This window comes from Myotis yumanensis, unplaced genomic scaffold (genome assembly GCF_028538775.1).
Source record: "Myotis yumanensis isolate MYYU_CA2020_CCGP unplaced genomic scaffold, mMyoYum1.0.hap1 SCAF_6, whole genome shotgun sequence".
NCBI classification, from domain to species: domain Eukaryota; kingdom Metazoa; phylum Chordata; class Mammalia; order Chiroptera; family Vespertilionidae; genus Myotis; species Myotis yumanensis.
This window is the reverse complement of record NW_027223757.1, coordinates 70,202,872-70,229,057: the sequence shown is the minus strand read 5'-3', so window position 1 is coordinate 70,229,057 and position 26,186 is coordinate 70,202,872. Positions and strand designations below refer to the sequence as shown.

The 26,186-nt window shown below is 37.8% G+C and overlaps 1 protein-coding gene across 6 annotated transcripts in view; it reads left to right on the top strand.

The window, feature by feature from the left end:
- Nucleotides 1-407: 407 nt before the first annotated feature.
- Nucleotides 408-26,186, top strand: part of PHF3 (PHD finger protein 3) — a 93,299-nt gene continuing 67,520 nt past the window's right edge. The window contains exons 1-2 of one of the 6 annotated variants that reach the window (XM_070418321.1): nt 408-732; nt 13,874-14,142. In XM_070418321.1, coding sequence (XP_070274422.1) covers nt 13,899-14,142 — 244 coding nt within the window. In that variant the 5' untranslated portion in view covers nt 408-732; nt 13,874-13,898. Of the gene's footprint in view, nt 733-1,235; nt 1,435-1,460; nt 1,703-13,873; nt 14,143-26,186 lie in introns of those variants that run through there. The other 5 variants (XM_070418319.1, XM_070418322.1, XM_070418324.1 and 2 more) reach the window with 5 other exon arrangements.

Below are 26,186 nucleotides of genomic sequence, written 5' to 3'. Positions count from 1 at the left end.
CTGTGCCGAGCCAGCAGGGGCTCTTGGGCAAGAGGCTTTCCTTTTTTCTTCTCTGCAAAGTACCCGGGGGAGCAGATCTGCCCATCAATATCACATTAACTATGAAGCCTCGGTGCTTATTACAACCGAGAGAAAAAAAAGACCATCCCTCCGCCTCTCCCCTTCCGGCTGCCGGCGAGGTGAAAGCTAGAAGCCCGCGGGCGGTACGCGGTCGTGTAAAAGCCTAGGAACCGGGCGGAGGCGCGTCGAAGCGCGGCCGCCGGGGCCCCCGCAGAGGCGCAGCGCGGCGCGGCGCGGCGCGGGAGGGCCCACGGTGCGCAGGCGCGGCGGCGGCTCCGGCCGCGGCCCCGGAACGGTAAACACAGGGGTCACGTGACGCGGGCTCGCTTTTACCCCCGCGCCGCCGCCGCACGCCGATGGCTGTGGGGTCTCGCACCGCCGTACAGTCCCCACGAGGCGAGCGACCCTCGGGTTCCGGGCGGCGGCGGCTGCAACGAGGACTGGGAGGGCGGCGCAGAAGCCAGGAAGGTGTCGTCAGCAGCAGCCGCCCGACCCCGTGAGGAGAAGAGGCTGTGGCAGCGACGCCGACGTCCTGCGCATACCCCCTCTCCGCGGCACCCACCGGGCCCCCTCCTCCTCCTCCTCCTCCTTCTCCTCCTCCTCCTCGGCGGCGGCGGCGGCGGCCACCATCTTCCTCTTGCTGCCAGTGGTAGCGCTCGTCGGCGGAGCTGGGTGAGTTGCGGCTCTGGCCGCGGCCAGCGAGACGGGCAACCCTCCCCTCCCCCATCCCCTTCCACACGCACGACGCCTCGGCTCCTCTCCCCGCCCCTCCCGCGGCGGGCACTCCGCGCCTCTCCCCGGCGCGGCGGGGAGAGCTCTCTGGCCTCTTGCGTAACGTCCTCGGCCTACCCGGGCCGCGCCTCCGCCGCCCGGGACCGTTTGGACCGCGGGCTGGGGAGGGAGGGAGGGAGGGAGGGAGCCGCGGTGGCGAGGTCGCCGCGCGGAGGGTCGGGACCGCGGTCTCTCCCCGGTCCCGGCTCCCGCTCCCGCTCCCGCTCCCGGGCCCTCGGGGGGTGAGTGTGCCCCGCCGCTGCCGCGCGGGCGCGCAGGCCTGGAGGCGCGGCGGGCCTGCCTGGGAAGGCCCGGCCTGCAGGCCCCGACCCTGCCCGCTCGGGCCTCTTCCCTCCCGGGGAGCCCGGCCATCGAGCTTGGGGCCCCGGGTCCGGGGAGCCGGGACCGGCGGTGGCTGCGAGGCCGAGTCCGGTTCCCGCGTTTGGAGACGGGGGAGTTGGAGCTCCATCCATCCTCTTCCTGCCGCGCGCTTTTGTGCTCGGGAGCCAAACTGTCGACGCCTTTTTGCTGAGGTTGAAAAGGAGAAGCCCGGGACCCGGCCTCCCGAGGACCCGTGTCATTGACCGAGCCACTTGTCGCTGTGTGCGTGTTGCTAATGGTGCCCAGTCGCTAATCACCTGACACGCACCGGGGCGGGGGCGGGGAGGCAGCGGGAGAAGGTGGGAGCGGCGCGCAGCCCCGGCCCCGGCCTGCCGCCCTCGGCCCGGCCCGAGGAGCCCTTCCTGCCTTCGGGTGGGAAATGCCGTTTCCTAAGGACTTAGGATTCGAGGTCGTTTGAGCGTGGTGTGTGGGTGCTGTTCAGGAATCATTCGCAGAACACGACCGTGGATGGCTAGGGAGAGTCATTCTTGTAAGTAGCAACAAAGCGCTCCTCTCCGCTTGGCCCTCATGAATCTTCATCACGTGTAGAGAGGCTTAATTTGCAAGGAGGCATAGGTCATTGGACCTTCACCAGAGAAATTTACCACCTTGTTTATAAGCTAAAAAAAAAAAATAAATAAAATGATACAGCAAACTACTGGGGAATACTTAAGTACTACGTTCTGTTTGGTTACTATTTGGGAGGGGGGGGTCCGAACTTGCCTTTTTCCCAAACTGGTTGTAGGACGCCTCCATTGCTCATTCATTTCCCATCATTTTTTTTTTTTTTGATAGTTGACAGGTGTTTGGGATTGTGAAAATGTTTGGGTGTGTGTGTAGTAGTAGAAAAGAGACATGAGTCAAAGAGCCAGGAGACCTTTGTAGTATTCTTTTATTTTTGAACTTGTAGCTTCATTCCAGAGCCCATCAGGTGTTGTATGAAGGTTGTTAGTTAGAATAGTAATTTTTAACATTCACTGCCACGTACACCTTTTCTGAATTTACTGTTTTTCTCAGTTCTTTTGTTTATTGGCCATATGTTAATTCCCCTCCACCATCACCACTATTACTGCTTTGAACTGCATACTCCATTTCCCCAAGATAGTAACAATTTAAAGGGGGACTTTAGGAGTTATTATTGCTCTGTTTAAACCACGCACAGTTCAGTGGATTCCTTAGCAGCAGGAAGTTGGCCACTTTTTAAGGATGCAGACTTACAACCTTAGATTTTGAGCTTTATTTGATAGCTGTACTGGTGAGTTGTCAAAAGGATAAAAAAATGAGTTAGTGATAGGACCAGTTTTCCCATTCCTTGCATGCTTTATAGGTCCGTTTATTGAAGAGCACGAACATGTGATTTATTATTATACTGCTTTCGCATCCTTATGGAGGATAGTGAACTTCTTTATCACACTGAATTAATTATGCATTCCATGCTGTTTGGATAGACCTCAGCTAACTTTAGCTGATCCTGTAGTATACTCATCGGGTTGCAGATTCAGATACCTCAAATCTAAGAGAAGTGGTTCCTGTAAATGTAGGTGAAAAATAGTTTTAGTCAAATTCAAATTTCAGGATAGAAAAATTGAAAGGAATTTGTTAATTACTTATAACCATACTATTAAAATTTAAATTGTATTTAATGTTGGAATCAGCTAGGAAAGGTTAATCTTTGCTTATGTAATAGCTTATTAATAAAACAATTGATTAAAGTTGGAAGGAAGCAAGTGATGATTTGGATTAGTGCAAAATTTAAGAGTTTAGATTTTTACATTGTATGGATTATACTTGGGAAAACTGGTAAATGTAAATTATGTATGCAGTTCTGTTTGGGGGGGGTACTAAAATATAGATAATGGTTATCTTCCTTGACATGGTAATATGGCGTTTGCCTTTTTGGTACATTTTGCTTTTATTAATTTTTAAAAAATTTTATTTATTTCAGAGAGGAAGGGAGAGGGAGAGATAGAATCATCAATGATGAGAGAATCATTGATTGGCTGCCTCCTGCACACCCCACCCACACTGGGGATCGAGCCTGCAAACTGGGCATGTGCCCCAACCTGGAATTGAACCATGACCTCCTGGTTCCTAAGATTGACTCTCAACCACTGAGCCATACCAGCCAAGTGGTACATTTTGCTTTTTTAAGTGTACTGTTTTGTCTTCAGAAAGATTTCTCATGAAATTCTTTTTACTTAAGGTTTGGAGATATCTTTTCTATATTTTGAGGATAATGAGTTTTATTGATTAGCATCTCAGGTTTGTGGATTACCCATAACTACTTCACCACACACTGTCAGGGAGTTCAGGGTTCTTGGAGTCCTGTTTTCTTTTCTTTTTAAAAAAATATTCTTTTATTGATTTCAGAGAGGAAGGGAAAAGGAGAAAAAGGTAGAAACATCCATGATTGGCTATCTTCTGCATGCCCCCACTAGGGATCGAGCCCGCAACCTGGGCATATGCCCTGACTGGATTTGAACTGTGCGTGACCTGGTTCATAGGTTGATACTCAACCACTGAGCCACCATAACTGAGTGCTGTTTTCTAAATATTTTCATGCATCTACATTTCAAGAATTCTCACATTTGGTTGCTGGATTTCTTTTCTTGGGCTCTATTTATCTTTTATTTCTTGGAGCACCCCCTGAGGATCCTGGAGTATCTTTTCAAAAGCATAGACATTTTACATTTTAACTACAAAATTGACTTGGCAAATTGTTACACATTTATGATACTGGTGCATTTTTGAGAGCAGAAATATATTCTTTTTTTAATTGTTGCCCTGTGATTAAACAGGGAAAGATATTGAGAGTATTGAATTGATTCAAAATATTTGAGCTCCACGTGCTGTTTGTACTCTTCAAGGAACATATTCTAGATCGAGAAAAAGATTTAGAGAAATGAGGTGTTAAATCATATTAGAGTTATTAGAGTTAAAAGCTATTGTATGAGAAATTTGCCCAGAGTATGGACTGGAAATTCTATGCATTGTGCATTTAATTTAGATTATCTTGTAATAAGGGAATTTAAATTTTTATGATCATTTGTATAATGCAGAGGGGATGAAGAAAAATAGTTAAGTAAAAACTTCAAACTGTTACACAAAAGTTTTAATATCTTAGCACAAATATAACTATTACACGGTTTTGCATGACATAGTAGATTGTACAGGAAGGCAAAACTTTAGAGTCTTTTTAAAAATATTTATTTTTTAATATTTTTATTGATTTTAGGGAGGAAGGAAGAGAGATAGAAACATCAATGATGAGAATCATTGATCAGCTGCCTCCTGCACAACCCCCACTGTGGGGGGTCAATCCTGCAAACTGGGCATGTGCCCTGACTGGGAATTGAACTGTGATCTGGTTCATAGGTCAACACTCAACCATTGAGCCATGCCAGCTGGCTAGAGTTTTAATTCATTCATAATTTGTGTGAGCTGGCCACATGAAAACATTCTAATATTGTAGGCTGAAAATAAATGGCAAAGTTTGTAGTTGATAATTTGTAAAATGTTTATACACATAGAGGATAGCCATTTTATTTTTTATGTGTAGGGAGGGGCTAAATGCATATTTCCTAATTTGTTTTGGAAGAAGTGTACATCACTTTGTTTCCAGTATTTTTATTTATTGATTGATTTCAGAGAGGAAGGGAGAGGGAGAAAGAGATAGAAACAATAATGAGAGGGAATCATTGATTGGCTACCTCCTGTGCGCCCCCTACTGGGGATTGAGCCCACAACCCAGCATGTGCCTTTGACTAGAATCAACCGGGACCTTTCAGTCCACAGGCCGATGCTCTATCCACTGAGCCAAACCAACTAGGGCTGTTTCCAGTATTTTTTGAAGGTTTCATTAATGGTATATTAACAACATAAAAATATGTTATGCAAGCAGAGTGCATAAAGTGCAGACTTGGGAATCATACTGCCTGGGTTCTCATTTAGGTATACCGGGTATGTGACCTTAAGCAAATTATGTAATAGTCGGATCTCATTTTGTTCTTCTGTAAAATAGAAATAATAATTGCACTTACCTCACAGAGGTGTTGTGAGGAACAAATGAGATAATGCATAGAGCCTGGCACCTTGTACATGCTAAATACATCTTAGTTTGAACTACTATTACTTAGGCCATAGTTTTAGTGATGAGTTGCTTTCACTGTTTTTATGGTTAATCCAAACTGTTAATAATGTCAGTAGGATATGGTTGTAAACTTTTTTTTTGGTAAGTATGTTTTTATTGATTTTAGAGAAAGGAAGGGAGAGAGAGAGAAGGGTAGAAACATCAATGATGAGAGAGGCCGAAACCGGTTTGGCTCAGTGGATAGAGCGTCGGCCTGCGGACTGAAGGGTCCCGGGTTCGATTCCGGTCAAGGGCATGTGCGTTGGTTGCGGGCACACCCCCAGTGGGAGATGTGCGGGAGGCGGCTGGTCGATGTTTCTCTCTCATCGATGTTTCTAACTCTCTATCCCTCTCCCTTCCTCTCTGTAAAGAATCAATAAAATATATTTTAAAAAAAAAAAAAAAAAAAAAAAAAAAAAAAATGATGAGAGAGAATCATTGATCGGCTGCCTCCTGCACACCCACCTACTGTGGATTGAGCCGGTATATGCTCTCACTGGGAATCAACCATGATCTCTTGGTTCATGGGTCTATGTTCAAGCTCAACCACTGAGCCACACCAGCTGGGATGGTTGTGAACTTTGAAGTTACGTCTTAGTACTGTTCACCTTACACTTGATAGTTCTTTTTCTGGGTTCTTGGTTCTGCTTTGGTCTTAGTAAGTCAAATACCTTGGATTTTTATATATTATTTTTTTCTGATAAATTCAGAAAAGAAGTTGTGATTCTGGCTTTTTCTTATAAAATCTTGTTAATAGATTCTAACCAATGAAACTGGTCCATAATTTAACATGGGTGTGCAGAGCAGGTGATTAGGTTGTATCACTTTGTGGAATTGTGTCATATCACATGGCGTAACCACTTAGTGATTTTCCTTGACTTTACATTGGAAGGGTAACCTATTATTTCCTTTTAATGTTACCATATCATGGTGGTTAAGAACTGACTTTTGAGTCAGAGTGTATTTGAATCCCAGCTCTGTCACTTACTTTGTAATATTGTGTGTAACTTTGCTAAGCTTTATCCTCTCTCATAAATTGAGAATGTAATAGTACCTGCCTAATTGTGTGGTTGTGAAGATTAAATGACGTTATGCACTTAAATGAATGTAGCACAGTGCCTTACACATAATAATCATTCAATTTAATTTTACAAAGAGATAATATAGGGTACTGTTAAATGCATTGACTCTTGAATGAAATTCTGGGTTCAGATTTCATCTCTACCACTTACTATGTCAAATCATTTTATTTTTATTTTTATTGATTTAAGAGAGGAAGGCAGAGGGAGAGAGATAGAAACATCAGTAATGAGAGTCATTGATCGGCTGCCTCCTGCATGCCCCCTGCTGGGGATCCAGCCCACAACCCAGGCATGTGCCCTTGACCAGAATTAAACCTGGGACCCTTCAGTCCACAGGCTGATGCTCTATCCAATTAACCAAACCAGCTAGGGCTCAAATAATTTTTTTGATTCCACTTTTTTATTTTTTGTATAATTGGGATTATAATATAGCATTGGTGTGAGGATTATATTAATAAATGTCGAGCAGAGTTTCTTAATCTCAGCATTTATTTTGGGGGGGCAGGTTAATTCTTTGTTGTGGGGCTTTCTTAGTGCTTTGTAGTATATTTATTAGATGTCAGCCTTCCCTCTCCAGTTGCTATGACCACAAATGTCTCCATACAATTCCGTGTGTAATTTAGATTATCTTTTAATGGTCAAGGGATTTAAATTTTTATAATCATTTGTATAATGAAGAGGGGATGAAGAGAAATAGCTAACTAAAAACTTCAAAATATTACACAGGAGTTTTATTTACTTCGCAGTCTATCTTTTTAAAAAAATACATTTTTATTGATTTCAGAGAAGGAGAGAGAGATAGAAACATCAGTGATGAGAGAATCATCCATCAGCTGCTTCCTGTATGCCTCCTACTGGGAATCAAGCCCGCAACCCGGGCATGTGCCCTTGACCAGAATCAAACCTGGGACCCTTCAGTCTGCAAGCCTATCCTCTATCCACTGAACCAAACCAGCTAGGGCCAGTCTATCTTTATTAGACAATTTTGCATGGCATAGTAGATTGTACAGATTGGCCAAATGTTCTCTGGAGGGATGTAATCACCTCTGATTAAAAACTGATGTAAAGCATGTAGGGCAGTTCCTGGCATGAAGTTAGAGCACATTAAGTTTTACATTTTGTCATCATTAGTAGTAGTGGTATTTTTATTTTTCTTCTCTTTCTGCTACTAGTGCTGCTGCTGCTGCTGCTACTACTACTACCACTACTAGTGCTTATTAGAAATTTGTTCATTGTAAGCATGCTTAATTAATTGATGGCTTAATTTAAACTGTGGTGTAAAGGCTGGAAGGCACTAAGTTGTTGTTTCATTCCTAGGGCCTTTGCATTTAAGTGTTTGCCTGGGTTGCTGTTTCTCTTATGCATGGATCATTTCTTCATTTCAAGTTTTGGCTCACATGTTTCCCTGTTAGCAGGTCCTTCATTTACCATCATATACAGAATGCCCTCCTTAACCTTAACCCCCCCATTCCCAAATCACTATTACCCTGTTTTGTTTTTCTTCTTAGATTTTATAATCTCGATATATATTTATCATCCTCTGCCACCCAAATACACATAAGACTATAGTCTACACGAGACAGCTTCCTAATATGATAACCTGTTAGGGCCTTTTGATTGCTCTAGCGATTTAATTTTTAGGTTTATATGTACTATTTTTTTTAAAGAAGGTAAGATATCTAGTTTTACTTGAAGATGTTTCTGAAAAGTTGAGCTACTCTTAATTTACTCTTAAGTTAAAGGGGATCTTTGTAGAAGTGCATTTTTGTTGTTGGTACTTTCTAAATCTTATCTTTTTACATTCTGTTCATACATGAAACACTTGGAAAACAATGTATGCTGGTTTCATGAGTGTAAATGAAAGTATAATTCTTTGAGAGTTCAGATGAAACAAGCATTTTAAAGTGGGATCTATCTTCAGACTTAGGTTAAATTTTATTCAGAATCTTAGTACTAATACTTATTTGAATCTTTCTAAATGGTCCATTAGGATCAAAGTTGGCTGTATATAATTAGCAAATGCTATTCTCTTTGCCTGAGTATCTTCTGGACTTTTAGGAGCCAGCACTCACATAATCTGCTTTAGCTTTTCTTGTCTCAACAATTTTCACCTTTCTCTGTGATACTGTCTGCAGCACTTCACTATAACACTTTTATATTTTGTTGTGATATTTACATGTATTAGTTGTTATGTCTGTCCTCTGTTTTGGAGTGTGCGTTCCTTGAGTTAGAGACGGGTTTGTTTCACTGGCACCTGTGATGCTTAATAAGTACACTATGAATAAATGAGTAATTTTGAATTAAGCAGATTATCCAATTTCCTGATTTAGATTGATACATTTATTATCTGTAACCATGAGGTGTGACTGTGAACTCAGAAATATTTTCGGATTTTAGCATATATGTACTGGTCTAAATGGATATGTACATTTTATTAGCCACCTAAAATATACCCTAGATAGACTTGTTATGTTTTAATTATTAAATTTATAATCCCAAATATAAGGAAGCATTTAAGTAAAATTTCAATGTAAGAAATAGGAATTTATTTAAATCAAGTTGACTAATAGTCTGTTTAATTAATCAACTCAAGCTTTCTTAATTAGATTTGATTATCTTTGTCTATTTACATTACTAGGTATCTCAGGGCATTATATTTTAGATTGTGTTTATTTTTTAAAAAAAGGACTAATTTTGGAATAATTTCAGAGTTATAGAAAAGTTGCAAACATAGTATAGAATTTCTATATACCCTTTATTTAGTTTCCTTTATTGTCTTATCTGACATGCCAGTGCCTTTATCAGAGCTAGAGATTAACATTTGTACATTACTATTAACTGAATTCCAGACATATGATTTTACCAGTTTTCCAACTACTGTCCTTTTTCTATTTCATTTTAAATGTGTGTTAATATTTCTATAATTGGCTGACATTTGTTTTTCAATTTAGCATGTGAGTTTTTATTTTTGATACTGAGCACTTGATATCTGAAACTGATTTTTTAAAATAAATTATTTTAAACCTCCATTAAATGTTACTTTCAAGATAGTCTTGTGGGATGTCTGTATACTATTATTTTTGCATTCTACTTTTGGAATTGCCCCAGAGCCAGTTATGAAAAATCATTCTTACTAATTTATAACAATTTCACAAAATACTAGTCTTGTTATGTTTCCTGTAGATATTGTTGTCTTTGGACCCATAGGTTTGAGTTGCTTTGCTCTGTTTTGTCTTAGGAACATTCCCAGTCTTATTGGCCTATTAAAGGTGTTTCACACAATGCTTAACATTTGTTGAATAAAGGTATTGTTAAAAAAGAAATGTAACTTTCTTTGATATCATTCTTTCTCAGTGTTTGACCATGGAAGCTTTTTGTGCTTGACCATGGAAGCTTTTTTCCCCCTGATATGCTTATTTAAATCCAGGAAAGCACACTTTATAAGTAATACTAGTTTTGGCAAAAAAGAAAAAAGAAAAAAAAAGAAAGAAAGAGTAACTGGAAAGTTTTGTTTCACCCATCTTATTTACAATATGCTTTACTACTTTCTTAATTGACCTTCTTTTTAAAAATGTGTTTTAATGATTTTAGAGAGAGGGAAGGGAGAGGGAGAGAGGGCTAGAGACATCAATGATGAGAGAGAATCATTGATGGGCTACCTCCTGCATGACCCCTAATGGGGATTGAGCTGCCAACCCAGGCATGTGTGTCCTGATCTGGAATCGAACCATGACCTCTTGGTTCATGGGTCGATGCTCAATCATTGAGCCATACCAGTTGGACTCTTAATTGATCTTTAAAGAGTAAATATTGTCTACTGTTGAGATTTAAAAATATGCCATAGGCTCTGAAGATACTTCTAGTAAAGGAGTTTTGGGATTGCTCACTAATAGCAGTATTATTGAGGAAAAAATATTGCTCACCTAGGTCAATATTTTGAATGAGCTAGTATTTCTTATAGCTGTGTGATTTCAAGCTGTGTGATCTTAATTTCTGAATGTTCTGAATGTCCCCACCGTTTGAAGCACACACAGACAGTATTTGCGGTAAACGAAAGGCTGACATCAGGTGAAATTTGTAGAATTTACCAGACACATGATATTGTGGGATGCCTTGTGGGATGTCTGTATACTATGGCAAGATGGCAATAAGTGCATTTTTAGGAATTGAGCATACTATTTTTAGAAGGAGTGTTAATAATTTTTTTCCTAGAGCTGGAATTGTCTTTTTGATTCTTCTGAGAAAAAGAGGATTACTAATTTGGATGCAGCTCTGAAGAGGAGGTAGTTTTGGCCTGTTGTAAACTGAATTCCAGCACATTTAGCTATATAAATTCATTGATCATTCTGGCTACATAATTTGTAAAGATTTAGTAAACCTTTGTAAATTATTATTTTTTTTAAAGCCAGTCACAACTAAGATGTCTTTATTTTTTTTTAAAAATATATTTTATTGATTTTTTTTTTACAGAGAGGAAGGGAGAGAGATAGAGAGTTAGAAACATCGATGAGAGAGAAACATCGATTGACCAGAATTGAACCCAGGACCCTTCAGTCCACAGGCCGACACTATCCACTGAGCCAAACCGGTTTCGGCTGTAAATTATTTTTAATTACTAAAAATTTATTATACTAAATAATAAATGGAACCTGAAAACAGTGGGAATGTTGGTGATGTATGATAATTGAGCCTCTCTTAGGCACTGGGATTAGATAGTTTTAGGAAAGTAAAACTTTTCCTGACTTTTTCACCAGCATTGTAAGCTATAATTTCCTCTTAATCTTATAATTAGAGAATGCATGTAAAATAATTAGAGTCATCAATTAGTTAACATTTTATTTCAGTGCCTTATATAATAAAGAGGTAATATGCAAATTAATGCTCACGCCCTCATAAGATGGCTGCCTATGACCAGGCCAGCAGGGGGGTTAGTGAGGGACGACCAAACGACTGAACAAGCAGGCTTTGTGGGGTGACCAGACCGGCAGGGGAGGGGGAGGGTGCAGTTGGGGGCAACCAAGCCGGCAGGGGGGGCAGTTAGGGATGATCAGGCTGGCACGCAGAGGCAGTAAGGGGCGATCAGGCCAGCGGGGGGTGGAGGGGGCAGTTAGGGGCGACCAGGCAGGCAGGTAGGTGAGCGATTAGGAGCCAGTGGTCCAGGATTGTGAGAGGGATTCCAGATTGGAGAGGGTACAGGCTGGGCTGAAGGGAGCTCCCCCCCTCACCCCCCCCCCCCCCCATGCACGAATTTTGTGCATCAGACCTCTAGTTTTAATATAAATACATTGTAGAAGAGATACTGACATCTGTCTATTTAGAAGAGGATTACTTTTTGTGAGAGAAAATTTTCCTTTTTAAAAAACTTAAAATTCAGTTACAATAAGTGCATCCATTTAAAATGAACAGGTTGATGAATTTTGGTGGATATATATACGCTCATGAAATTACTACCACAATCAAAATTTAGGATAGTTTCATTATAAATTTCAAAGTATCTTCCTGTTCCTCTGCAGTCCATCCCTCTCTTATTCAAGGCCCAAGGCAACCACTGATTTGTTAGAAAATTTGTTAGAAAATTAATTTTCCCATTGATTATAGTTTTTAAAGGACAGCCTTTAGCCTAGGCCTGTGTTGCTCAGTTGGTTGGGAGTCATCCTGTGCACTAAAAGGTTGCTGGTTCAATTCCCTGTCAGGGGACATGCCTGGGTTGAGGGCTCCATTCCCGGTGGGGGAGCGTGCAGGAGGCAGCTGAACAATGTTATGCTGTCACAACAATGCTGCTTCTCCCTTTCGCGCTCTCTAAAAATCAATAGGCTATTCTTAAAACAAAACACAAGCGCCTTTAATGAATCAAATCTAGTCAGTTTTAGCTAGGTAGCTCAGTGTGTAAGGATTATGGCCTTGGGCTGTGGAACTTGTAAACCTATTTGAATCTTGGCTCTGTTTTGTGACTTGGGAAGACATTTAAATTATTTGAATGCATTTTTGTTCTTAAAACAATAGTCTATTCTGATTGGAAATACATTAATTAAATGTAGGTAAACTGTTAGCAGCATATGATATATATACCTAGTAAATTGTAGAATATCTTTGAACTTCCTCTCTCCTCATTTTCTTTCTTTCTTTTTTTAATCCTCACTGGAGGATATTTTCCCATTGATTTTTATTTTATTTTATTATCTATTTTTATTTTCCCATTGATTTTTAGAGAGTGGAAGGGGAAGGGGGAGTGGGGGAGGGAGGGAGAGAGAGAGAGAGAGAGAGAGAGAGAGAGAGAGACCGAGAGACCGACCTATGTGAGAGAGACGCATCAATTGGTTGCCTCCCGTCTTGGTTGCCTCCCCCCCAGGACCTAACTGAGGTATGTGCCCTTGACCTTGACCAGAATCAAACCTGGGACCCTTCAGTCCGAGGGCTAACACTATCCACTGAGCCAAACCAGCCAGGGTCCCCTCATTTTTATAGGGAAAATAATTCAAGGACAGTTTGAAGAAGTTTTGGTAGATTTGGCTAATCTAAATAACCTTGGGATTTTGCTTAATTAGTGGAATTTTCTAGCTAACTGAATATTACTAGATTTTTGTTGACTCACCTGCCCCCTAAAATACATCACTTCAGTTTTCTCTGAAACCAATATTGAAAATAATTCAGCTTTTTATAATTGAGGCTCCTCTAGAGTATAAGAGGACTTTTACTGAGTGATATCTACTAGGGTACATTTCAAATAGGAGACTAGCTTGATATGTGTATGAGCTGCACATAACTCACTAAAATAAATTTAAGTCTCTGATTGTTGTTGTCTTGTCATTTATCTCATTGTATCCTAAAAGGGTTCCCCCCTCAGCGGTGTATGTGCACATCTGTTCCTGAATGTGTGTAGTTTTTTTAGTTTTGACTTGTTGGTTTTAGTTTAATAGTTTCTTTCTACCTTCCCCACTCCCCCCACCAGAAATCTTTTTCTCTCTATATTATCGTTCTTTAAATGCTTTGTAAATAAAACAAGGCTATTTTACAGTTTTAATATGTATGGGACAATAAATTATTTGACTTCAGCTCTTTTATATGGACTTACTGTAAAACCAATGTCTGATTCTTAATTTGTGGAAAGATTATGGTTGAAAACATGATTTTTATGGTTTAACTTTGTAGTTCTTTCAAATGTGTGAAATTAATGGAGTATGTACATAGTGGTTTTTTTTCTTTTCTAAAAGTGAGTAAACATTTAATAGGGTTTCTGATACAAATGATACTCTACGTGCATGATGAAGAAACATTTAGTAACAATTCGTTCTACATATCCAAATGTATATTGGAAACAGTGAGGATTTTTTTTTTTAACAATTCAATACTAAGTGTGTTCTTAGACTCAGAACTATTAAAATAATTTGGTTTTAGGTGATTATCAATTGGTAGCTTTATTTCTTATGGTATTTTTTTTGTCTTTCTATAGGGTTGAAAGACACACAGAAGTCTTCATGGATATAGTTGATACATTTAATCATTTAATTCCTACTGAACACTTAGATGATGCCCTATTTCTAGGATCCAACCTGGAGAATGAAGTCTGTGAGGATTTTAGTACAAGTCAAAATGTCTTAGAGGACTCGCTGAAGAACATGCTCAGCGATAAGGATCCTATGCTAGGATCTGCAAGTAACCAGTTCTGTTTGCCTGTTTTGGATAGCAATGATCCCAATTTCCAGATGCCTTGTTCAACAGGTAATTCTTAACTTTTTTTTTTTTTTTTTTTTTTTAGTCTGCAATTTAAAATAAAAAGAATTTTTAGCAGCATTTTTTTTTCCTTTTTCTTTTTTTGATGAGGGCAGTGAATTTAGGGTTCTTTCCTTTGAATTTAGATATTCTAGCCATCAGAATTAGAATTTAAACTAAATTTTCTTCTAAGGAGTGTGGAGTTATTTTCGAGGATATTATGGATATAGATAGGGCAACCATATAATTTATCATCCTAAGTGGGACACTGAGAATTATAGGGGATGCTGTTAATAATTACTTCATAACAACAGGTGTAATTACGACTTTGCCTAGCAAATTGGGACATGACCCTAGGCTTGCTGGAGTCAAGGGGAACAGCTGAATTGACCTTTCTGTTGCCCTTTCCAGCCTTTCAAGTTTAATATTGTGTGCTCCTATCAGATCTTTTGATATTTTTACAAGTACCTCAGAACCAGAGAAAGAACTCTAGACCTGTGCTATCTAACATAGTAACTACTAGCCACATTTAACTATTAATCACTTGAAATGAATCTGGTCCTAATTGAGATGTGCTGTTAAATGCATACCATATTTTAAAAACTCAATATGAAATAAAAAGAATGTAAAATATTTCATCAAAAATTTTTTTAATGTTGAGGTGATATTTTGAATAATTTTTGTTAAGATTTTAAAATTTATTTCACCTTTAAAATATATATATTTTTAATAATAACTTTTTAAATATATATTTTTTGATTTCAGAGAGAAAGGGAGAAGGAGAGAGATTGAGAGAGAATCATTGATTGGCTGCCTTCTACACATCCCCCACTGGAGATAAAACCCACAACCTGGGGCATGTGGGACAAACCATGACCTGGTTCATAGGTCAACGCTCAACTACTGAGCCATGCCAGTGGGCTCACCTTATTTTAAAATTTTATTTTTGTTTTTAAAGTGGTTACTTGAAAATTTAAAATTAAATATGTGGCTTGCATTACATTTCTGTTGGCCAGCACTGCTCTAGGATCTCTATGTAGTTGAAGTCAATGAAAGATTGAGGGGGAAAAAAAAAAAAAGAAAGATTGAGGAAAGTAACTTTCTGTAGGGCTAAACTAATTCTCCATAAGAAATTATTTTGGAGCTAATATTAATATGTGGAAAAATATGTAGATTTTCTTACATACTGCAAAGAGAATATTATAACAAACTTTGGTGCAATTAACCTATCCTATAAGCTAGAATTAGATAAGGAAAATCAGCTTCAGATGGAGAAGTTAGGCTTTCCCTTCACTGTTCCCTAGAGTAGTTCAGAGGTTTAGGTTGTATTGGTCTATTTTTTCAGTGACTCTAGACTTCCTCTAAATTACAGTTTTTCAGTATATTTTTTCATTTTCTTTTAACTTTTTCTACTTAATATAATAATACTTAAAGTTTTGGATTAGGTGGCCTGCTGTTCATCCATAAATTTATCAGATAACTCTGCCTAAAGACCTTGACATTTTGGCTAACTAGGAATCTTTTCATTCTAACTACTGTATCTTTTGAATTGCTTGCTAATGATGTATCTCTGAATTATATACATTGTTTGTGTTATTGCATAGGCTTACATTGTTTTTGTTGTATTCTTAATGTTTTAATGCTGTAAAAATTTTGTTTTATGTATATGCATTGTTCAAGTTTTTTACTTTGGTTCCTGTGTCAGTACAGTATATTGAATTATCTTTATTGTCAAGCACTTTTGACAATGTTTGTATGTACAAAATTTGAATTTAGTCCAAATTAAGTAAAAACATTTAATGAATACTTCAGTGCTTGTTACTGGGAATGCAGTAACCCACAAGGATGCTATACTAGGCCTGGACTTGGCAAGTATAACATCCCCTAGACTTATTTACTTAAGAATTCCAGCCCTTTAGTAATATTGGTATTCCTACATGCAATCCTCTTTTTTCCTTTTCTTCAGTTTTGGTGAACATTTTCTTTTGCTTATAGAATACTTTGAACATCTTTATTCACATACTTAAACTTTTTTTGAGGTATGGTTATTTGTTTGTGATTTTATTATTTTGTAAACTTTAACTTTTTATTTAAGAGTTTTAAGTAAAATTATTTAAATATTTTATTTTAAATTTGTTTGCTACAATTATTTATTTTGGTTCCGAAGCAGATTGTTTCTATTAATATATGTGTAGTACATGTTTTTAAGATATACAAGGGAATATGTGGGGCGGAACTTAACATAAAGCTTTTCTGTCTAGAATTATTTAGATTTCATTGTGCCATCAGGCAGGGGATTTATCTTGATTGCTTCAAAATTTGTGTTGCCCATTGGGATATTTGGTTCAGTAAAAGGCTTATATATTTTCTAATGATAGCAAAGTGGAATACGTGAAAAAGTTTTTCTTTTAAAATCTGTTTTGAAATAATAGATTTAAGAGCATTGCAAAGAAGAAATTTTATTGTAAATTATTTACTGAAAACCCAATGTGGGCAACTTGTACAGTTTTCAGATAGTCAGAAACTACTCCAATTTTTGCTGTATGACACAGTTCTTACCTATATGTTCGTATCTGGATCTATAGGTTTTTACTAATTGTCTTAACTGAAGCTTATCAGGGAAATGACCCTATCGGTATTCCTCAGGCCAACAAAAGCTACAGATTATGGTTATTTGGTAATATTGGTTTTGGTAGTGCTAAACTATTATATCTTGTTCTCTACTATGCTGAACCAGGTTGGTTTGCTGTAATTGTTAAAGATCAGTATTTTGGTTGGCATAGGTGAGTGGTTTGCATTATATTTAAGCTGTCTCCAAAAATCATAGAAGGCGCTTTAAAGTTTAAAAATAGGAAAGAAAAAGGGAAGATTATGTCTAGTGTTCTGTCATATGCACAAAAGTTAGGATACTAATTGTTAAACTCTCTAAAGCAGCAGTCGCCAACCGGTGGTCCGTGGACCACGTCCGAAAGGTTGGCGACTGCTGCTGTAAAGTGTTTCTTTAACTACAGTGTTTGCATATGGTTTTTATTTTATTGGAGTGACGCTGGTTAACCAAATTATACAGGTTTCAGGTGCCCAATTCCACAACACAGCATCTATACGCTGTATTGTGTGCTCATCACCCCAAGTCAGGTCTTCTTCCATCACCACTTATCCCCCCTATCCCTCCTGTCACCACACTGTTAAATATGGTGGTTTTTTTTTTTTTTTTGGATTTGCCCAGTAATACATTTTTGAAAAACTCCAAGTGAGGAAAATCATTACGTGTGGGAGAAATATTTGATCTTGATGATAAAATCAATTATTAGTGTTTTTAAAAAATCCTGGTATCCTTAAAATGAAAATTAGATTTTCCCAGGTATTATGTTCAAGATACCAAATATGTTGTGTATAAACACTACTTCAAAGTCATTATAATGGTGTTTGAAAACCTGGCATTATAGTGTCATGAAGAAATGTTTATCATTTTACAAACAAATGTGTTCCCTTTTTACATAAATAGCTATGATTCATAAATGTGAAATAAGTCTTGCATTTATGATCTATTTCTTTATATGATATATTGAAAATAAATGTCCACTAACTATAATTTGATTTGTTACATTAAGACCAGGAAGACACACTGTAGATATAAGGATATTCAGAGCAGCCTTTCATTTAAAAGCACTTGTAGGTACTGCATCCTTTAATGAAAACCAAGATGTCCTTTCCAAGCTACATCGGGCTTGCAAAGTTATCATTCACTAAATTAAAAAATTATAGCCCTTTTGTAGCATGGATTTTAGAGGTTAAATACATCAAAAAGTCATGGAATTCTTACAGTATCTTGGCATATTTGTTAAATGTTGACTCTATATTTAAGTGTAAAGGAAACTTTGTGCTAGCATGCGTATATAATAGTTGTTTTCTTATTGTGAATGACATTGGTAATATATGACATCAGGCAGTGTTATTTAACAAGGATTTTAGCACGTGCTGCTTCCTTCCGAGCAAAGTATTGTAATAGCATGTTACAAGTTTCTCGGTAGTAGTGTGATTTGGTCCCTTTGTTAGTACACAGATTTTGTTTTAAATATTTTTATTGATTTCAGAGAGGAAGGAAGAGGGAGAGAGATAGAAACATCAATGATGAGAAAGAATCATCCATCAGCTACCTTCTGCAGGCTCCCTACTGGGGATCGAGCCAGCAATCTGGGCAACTGCCCTGATGGGGAATTGAACCGTGATCTCCTGGTTCATAGGTTGCACTGAACCACTGAGACACACTGGCTGGGCTGACACACAAATTTTTAATGTTTAATCATAGATCTATAGCTTGGGGCTTTATCGTTTGTGGCAGGTTTCATTTGTAATATTGGAAAAATTATATTGTACTTATTCTGGAGAAATGATTAGTGTCCTTAGTGTATCATTGAGATTTGTTTAAAAGGTGTTTATAAGTTTTTATGGCTTCATACTTCTCTTGGACAGTATTTCCAGACAGTACATTGAACTAACCACAGTGGCCCTCTGGTCCAAAAAATTCATGTTTTCAGAATTCTTTTTCTTATTTGTACTTTATTTGTGGGGGGTAGCAAACTTTTTGTACAAATTAATTACACATACGGATCTAACTGCACATTATTTTGAGTGGTAGTATCTGTCATTTAAAAATTTTTTTAACTTCTGAGCTTCAGTGAACCTCTTGTGCCATTGTTCTTATTTTTGAGAATTGCATTTGAACAAGAAAATACAAACTTAATATATGTAAAGTAGTCATGCAAATGAGATGAAAATATATTGGTTAAGACAGTGTATACTCTTAATTGAATGTTAGAGAAGAGTAACTGATTAGCCTTTTAAGAACATACATAGCCTCTAAGAATAAAACTTTATTTCTGTAAGTTGATGATTAATATTAAATAATCATTTTGAGTTATACTTAAAGGGATTTTGGTGAAAGTGGAGTATGTTTAGAAGAGAGCAAACAGAAAAGAGAGGCAAACACCTTGTAGAATTAGAGATATATATATATCCTAGTGGAAATGAGAAAATGCTGGAAAGTGGAAAGGGTAGGACTTACTAGCAGCCTGAGATGTTGAAAGTTTATCGCCTTGGCAAGAGAAGGGAGAGAGAGAAAACTTTGATGTGAGAGAGAAACATTGATCAGCTGCCTCCCATATGAGCACTAACTGGGGATGGAACTTGCAACCTAGGTATGTGCCCTGACTAGGAATCACACCTGCAACCGGGTTTGATTGTGTACTGGACGTGATTGTGTACTGGACGACGCTCCAATCAACTGAGCCACTGGCCGAGGCATATTTTGGTTATTTTAGTTTTTAATTTTCTTAAATAGGAGAAACTATACATTCGACAAATCTCATAAGACTACTTTGAAAAACTAGTCTAAAACAAGATTGCTGGCCCTCGCCTGATGACTCAGTTGCTTAGAGCATTGTCCCGATGATATACCAAGGTTGCAGACTCGATCCCCAGTCAGGGAACATACAAGAATCAGCCAGTGAATGCACAAATAAGTGGAACAACAAAACAATGTTTCTCTTTCTCCCTCACTAAAAAATAAAATAAAATTTAAAAACAAGATTGCTATCTGGTTATTGGACTACCACCACCTGATAATGATGTATTCTAATTACCTGTGTTTTGAGTAGAAAGGCAAAGGTCCCCTCCCTCCCAAATTAATGATCATCTGAACATTTTATAGCTGTCATTGGTCAGGAAACACTCTTTTATTATTTATAAATTTAAAATTCATATTTTATAGAGAATAAATGTCAGATATTAAAGATATCTTAAATTTTATTAAAGTATAGTTAAGAAACAGCTATGAGTCATTTCTGAAGATATACCAGTATAAGTTTGAAATTTCTCATTAGGAAGGTTAGGAATGGTCATATTTCCAAATTAGCTTTAACATGCTTTTTAAAACCTGTAACTTTGTTGTTTTAGAATAATAATAGAATGAGCCTGACCACTTTCAGTCCTGGTTTTGTACAGAAGTATGAAAGAGAATTGTTTTTAAACCTCTTATCCTGGAACATTTTGAAGTGTGTAATATGCTTGTTTACCATCTTACAGTTTATTTTTTGAGTTCTATCACCTGTCTACCTCTTCCTTTTTCCCAGCTGAATTCTTTTCAGCTTCATTCTTTATCTGAAAACAAGGTTTTTCCTTTCAGAATTAATTGCTTACTCTATCAGTATACCTTGTCCATGATCTCAGGTCAGCATTTAAGCAAGAAGCTTATCATACTAATATATACCCAATTTAAACTTAACTGACAGTTCTTTAACCGTTCCAGAACTATTTGTATTATTAAAAGAGGATGTTTTCTAATGCAAATGATCGTGCAATTATTGGATGTTCATACATTTTAATAATTATGGAGTAAAAAAGTTTTATGGCTCGGCCAGCATGGCTCAGTGGTTAAGCATCGACTTATGATCCAGGAGGTCCATGGTTCGATTCCTGGTCAGGGCATGTGCCTGGGTTGCAGGCTTGGTCCCCAGTTGGGGGACGTGTAGGAGGCAGCCAATCTTCCTCATCATTGATGTTTCTGTCTCTCCCTTTCCCTTCCTCTCTGAAATCAATAAAAAATATTTAAAAAAATTTTATGGTACCATATGTGGATAATGGGTAGTCTTTGGGCAGAAAGGCTGAACTATGATTTTGTAATTTGAAAGGCTAGGATTCTTAGTTTGATAATTATTTAATGTGGTACCAACTTGATTAAATGTACTTGTTTTTCATAATCATAGAATATTATTTCATACTAGATGTGCAAAAGTTGATATTTAACTTATTTTAATCTTTAAAGTAGTGAATTATTCTACTTTAAAATTCAAAAATAATTTTGGTGTAAAGAAAATTAAGGATCCTTGAGCAAATACTTCCTTGACCTAGGTTTTGATCTTCTATTCCTTTGTCACATTAACCCATACTTTTTACTCTTCCTGTTTTTTCCCCCCAGCTAGTATGAAAAATGAATAATAAAATCTCTATGCCCTTTGCTTTGTTGAGGATGTTGATTAACACTTGGAGTGCGGGAAAGGAGTTAAGTCGGCTCGCGTGAATTGCGCGTACTCCGCGGGCGCCGTCTTAACTCGGTTCATAGATTTGCGGTGGAGTGCGGGAAACGTGTAAACTCGGGCCGATTGTAACTGCGTATTACCAAATATTTGTTTGTTTGCCGTTCACAAAGATACCTACCTGCGTATGCAAACCGTTTCATACCCATTGGGGTAATAGGTATCATAAAAATCCCTGATTTTGCGCGGGAAACCTAAATAATTGCCCGCGCCAGCTTATATTTTGGCGGGAAATTCACCCCACACCGGAGTGTTAAAAAAGAATTCTGATAAAGGAGAGCTGTATCTGTGATTCTTCTGGGATCTCCAGGATGAGACTGGCTGACTTTTAGTGGGCCGAGAGAAATTAGCTTGTTAATAGGACCCCTTTCCTGTCTAACAGGTGTACTTGCCTTGCAGCCAGAGTTGAATTTTATAATTCCTTAGTGGTGGTTGATTCCTGTTGTTATAGAACATTAAGAAAATTAGTTACCTGGATTTCCCTAAACCAGACCTCGGTAGTTTTAGCATTTAGGCTGACCCCAGGTTCTTTGTTCTTTTCCTAGTTGGTTGCTGTCATGGATTTGGTTCTCATGGACTGTAATGCACTGGGTCATCTTTGGCCTAGGATTAGGTTCAGCTTGGAGTGACAGAAAACTCCAAATAACAGTGATGTAAAGAAATAAATTTATTTGGTCATGTATTAACTCAAAAAAATAACTGAGAGCTGGTATGGAGCTCCACAGTGTCAGGGACCTAAGCTCCTCTACATGTATGGTCCCGATTTCAAGGCTTACTGCATAGTTTGACATGGCTCCTCCAGCTGTCAAGTTGGAATTCTAGTCAATAAAAGAGAAAAGGGGAAGGGGAAGGTATGCTCCTTCTTTTACCATCATATCCTGAAAGTTGCGTGTACCATTTTATCTTATATTCTGTAGGCCATAACTTGTGGCCACATCTAGTAGTTAAGGTAGATTGAAAAGTGTAGTCTTTATTTTGGGTGACCATGTAAATAACAGGAATTCTAGTAAATGAGGAAGGATGGCTGAATGGATATTGGTCAACAGCTAACCATCTCAAGCATAGCTTCTGTAGTTTACTCCAGGGAGGTTAGGTTAAGATTAGAACCTTTTACTTGGTAAGCTGACCCCAGCTCACAGGTCATCCTGTGAGGTTTGAATACTGGGTTTGTTTTCAGTGCTGATTTTGCTTCACTTGCCAAAAACTTTTCTATGCTCCATATCTATTTTTTACTCCTAGCTAATGGAACTTGCTTGGGTCTCAGTTTGTAAATTCGGATTTCTGTTCATTGATCATGGTCAGTTGCTCATATTAAAGATATTAAAGGGCCCTGGCTAGTGTGGCTCAGTTGGTTGAGTGTCATCCTTGTGCACAAAAGGTCGCTGGTTCAATTCCTGGTGAGGGCATAGGTTCAGTGTGGGGATGGGGTGGTAGTGTGTGCGGGAGGCAGCTGATAGATGTTTCTCTGTCACATTGATGTTTCTCTCCTTCTCCCTCTCTCTTTAAAAATCAATAAAAACATTTTAAAAAATTTAAAGGGAGATTAGATTCTTGTATTGTTTCACCCTGAAGGGGTAGGTGTCAGAATCACTAATTGTGTACCTCAGGCTTCATTTCATTAAGTATATTTATCATAAGACCTTTTTGAGTGCTTATCAGTACTTTTATTTTTAAAAATACTTGTCCTACTGTGCTAATATGTTACTGTCCAATGTAACATACAATAGGCATTTAAAAATAATTAACTATAAAAAAGATTAAAATGATTAGCTATAGATAACGTAAGTGGTATTTACACTTTAAGAATTAATTACAATTGTATAAGAATGTTTTTTGGAGTGCAGTATGATTGGATATACTTACTTATTTTACTTTTTAAAATGCTTTTTTATTTTTTAAAGACTAGTAGGTTTTCTGAATGCATATGTTAAGAATTGATAAATTAGTTTATCAGTTTTTACATTTGTAGACACATTTGTGTAATTAAATTTAAGTATGTATTAAAAGCTTAATTTCACAGAAAAGTTTTCTATGTGTATTACTGTAACTTTAAATTTATATTGACTAGGTCTAGTAAATGGGTGCATTCACCAATCACCGTGAGTAAACACATGCACACCGCTGGCGTATGGCTTAGCATATGGAACATTGGCCAGTATGCATTAAAACTGCTGCAAAAACTCATACCACTCACTGCACAACAAAACCAGTTACTGCAGTGTGGTTACGTGCTAATCATTCAGCAAACGTTGTTTACCCTGGTGATTCTTGGATTTAAATATGTAGACTGTAGTTGTAGATATGTAATATTATGTCAGGAAATTACTACAGTGTTTTTTCAACTTAGCACCTATTCGTCAGAATTGATTAAACATAACAGTAAATTAATTACAAAAAATAACCTGTTAACTTATAAGCAAATTTTGGTTAAAATCATTTAAAAATTAACAGGGTGCTAATTTTTACATGGCATATAGACTGGAAATTTTTTCCGTTAAATCCGAAGCCCATTAAATCGAGGTTTGCAAAATTGAGGGTTTATGGTACTTAACTTTTTTTTTTTTTTGAAAATTTCATCTTATCATTCTGATACAATCTTTTATACATCTGGTTCTAAGTTGAATTTGATTTTAATGACTGTTGTGGATGAAAAAGATAAACCCAAGAAAGATACATGTATTCAAATAGAAAAAGTTCACTGTAGGTTCTAACAAGTCATAAGCCTAGTTTTTTGTTTTATCGAGTATACAAAGTCTGTTATTTGCAGCTACATTGGAACATATCTGCCACCTTTAGTGTGGTGTTCTTTTACACTAATAGGAAGTCTATGTTTTAAAATATTTACCATTTGAGCTCAAAATTCTCTGAATCTTTTTTTAATATCTCAAAAAAAATGATTTTAAATATAATAATGTTACATGCAATATCAGTTACTCAAGAAAAATGATCTTACATATAATAATATTACATGCAGTAAACATTAATATTTCAAGAATAAAAGGATTTTAAGTATAATAATACCCAAACTGTACTAACATAGTATGATATCACAAAAGTTGTAGGAAATATTAAAAATCTGCAAATAACAGGATTACTTCTATTATATTCTAGAATATCCCCCCCCCCCCCCCGTTCTATTTTTGTTCATCAGTTTATGTTCATTATATTCCACAAATGAGTGAGATCATATAATTATCTTTTTCTGACTGGGTTATTTCACTTAGCATGATTCTTTTAAAGACTATTTGTCGGATATGAGTATTGCTACTCCAGCTTTTTTTTCTTTTCCATTTGCATGGAAAAATTTTTTCCATCCCTTCACTTTCGTCCTGTGTGTGTCTTTTTTTTTTTTGAGATGGGTCTCTTGTAGACAGCATATAGTTGGGTTATGTTTTTGTATCCATTCCGCTACCCTACACCTTTTGATTGGAGCATTTATTTCATTTACATTTAGGGTTATTGAGAGGTACTTATTTATAGCCATTTTAATTCTGTATGGCTAGGTTCTCTCTCTAATTCTTCTTCTCAGCAGCCCCTTACAGCAATCCCTTTATCATTTCTTGTAATGCTGGCTTGGTGGGGATGAACTGCTTTAGCCTTTTTTTGTCTGGGAAGCTTTTTATTTGACTGTCTATTTTGAATGATAGCCTCCCTGGATATAGTAATCTTGGTCCCTGATCCTTGGTTTCCATTACCTTCAGTACTTCATGTCATTCCCTTCTGGGCTGTAGAGTTTCTGATGAGGAATCAGGTGTCAGCCTTATGGGAACTCCTTTGTAGGTACCAGTTTTCTTTTCTCTTGCTGCCATTAGATTCTCTCTTTGTCTTTAATTCTTGGCATTTTAATTATGATGTGTCTGGGCCTGGGTCTGTTTGGGTTCTTCTTGTTTGGGGTTCTCTGTGCCTCTGAACTTGTGTGACTTTTTCCTTTACTACAGTGGTTCTCAACCTTCCTAATGCCTCGACCCTTTAATACAGTTCCTCATGTTGTGGTGACCCCCAATTTCATTGTTACAAATTGAACATAATTAAAGCATAGTGATTAATCAAAAAAAACAACATGCAATTATATATGTGTTTTCTGATGGTCTTAGGCGACCCCTGTGAAAGGATCGTTTGACCCCCACAGGGGTCGCGACCCACAGGTTGAGAACCGCTGCTTTACCAGGTTAGGGAAGTTTCCTACCATTATTTCTTCTAACGCCTTCTCTATTCCTTTCTCCCTTTTTGCCTCTTCTGACACACCTACTATTCTAATACTGTTACATTTCACATTGTCCCACAGCTCCCTTAAGCTGTCCTGTTTTTTAATAGTTTTTTCTTTTTGGTTCTCTAATTGAGTGATATTTTCAACTCTTATCTTCTAATTCACTGATTCCTTCGTCCTCAGCTTCCCCTAATCTGCTGTGTATTCCTTCCAATGTGTTCTTTATTTGTGTATGTCATTCTTTATCTCAGACTGTTCTTTTTTCATAGTTACTATATCTTTTTTCATACCGTTGAGCATTTTGAACATCATTACTCTGAACCTCTGTTTCAGATAAATTTCTTATCTCTGCTTCATTTATCTCTCCTGGAGAATTCACTAGTTCTTTCATTTGGGGGTTGTTTCTTTGTTTCCTCATTTTGGTTGTCTATTTGGGTTTGTGACTATGTTTTAGGTAGATCCTCTACGCCTCTCAATCTCTAGTGCAGGACAGTGTTAAAGGCTGTTTCTGACTAATTGGATCAGGCAAAGACTCAAAGCCTCCAGAGACCTTCTCTGACTATGGACTAATAGGATTCCGACTTGAATTGCCCCCAGGCAATCGTCCTCAAGTGTGGCAAGAGTTTTTTCAACAGGGTGGGGCAGTTGCTTCTGCCTAGAGGTTAATTGTTACTTTTAATCTCTTAAATGGCCAGTAGGGTGTGTTTCCCCCAGGCAAGGCAAATGTCTGTGTGGGAAAGATGTCTGCTGTG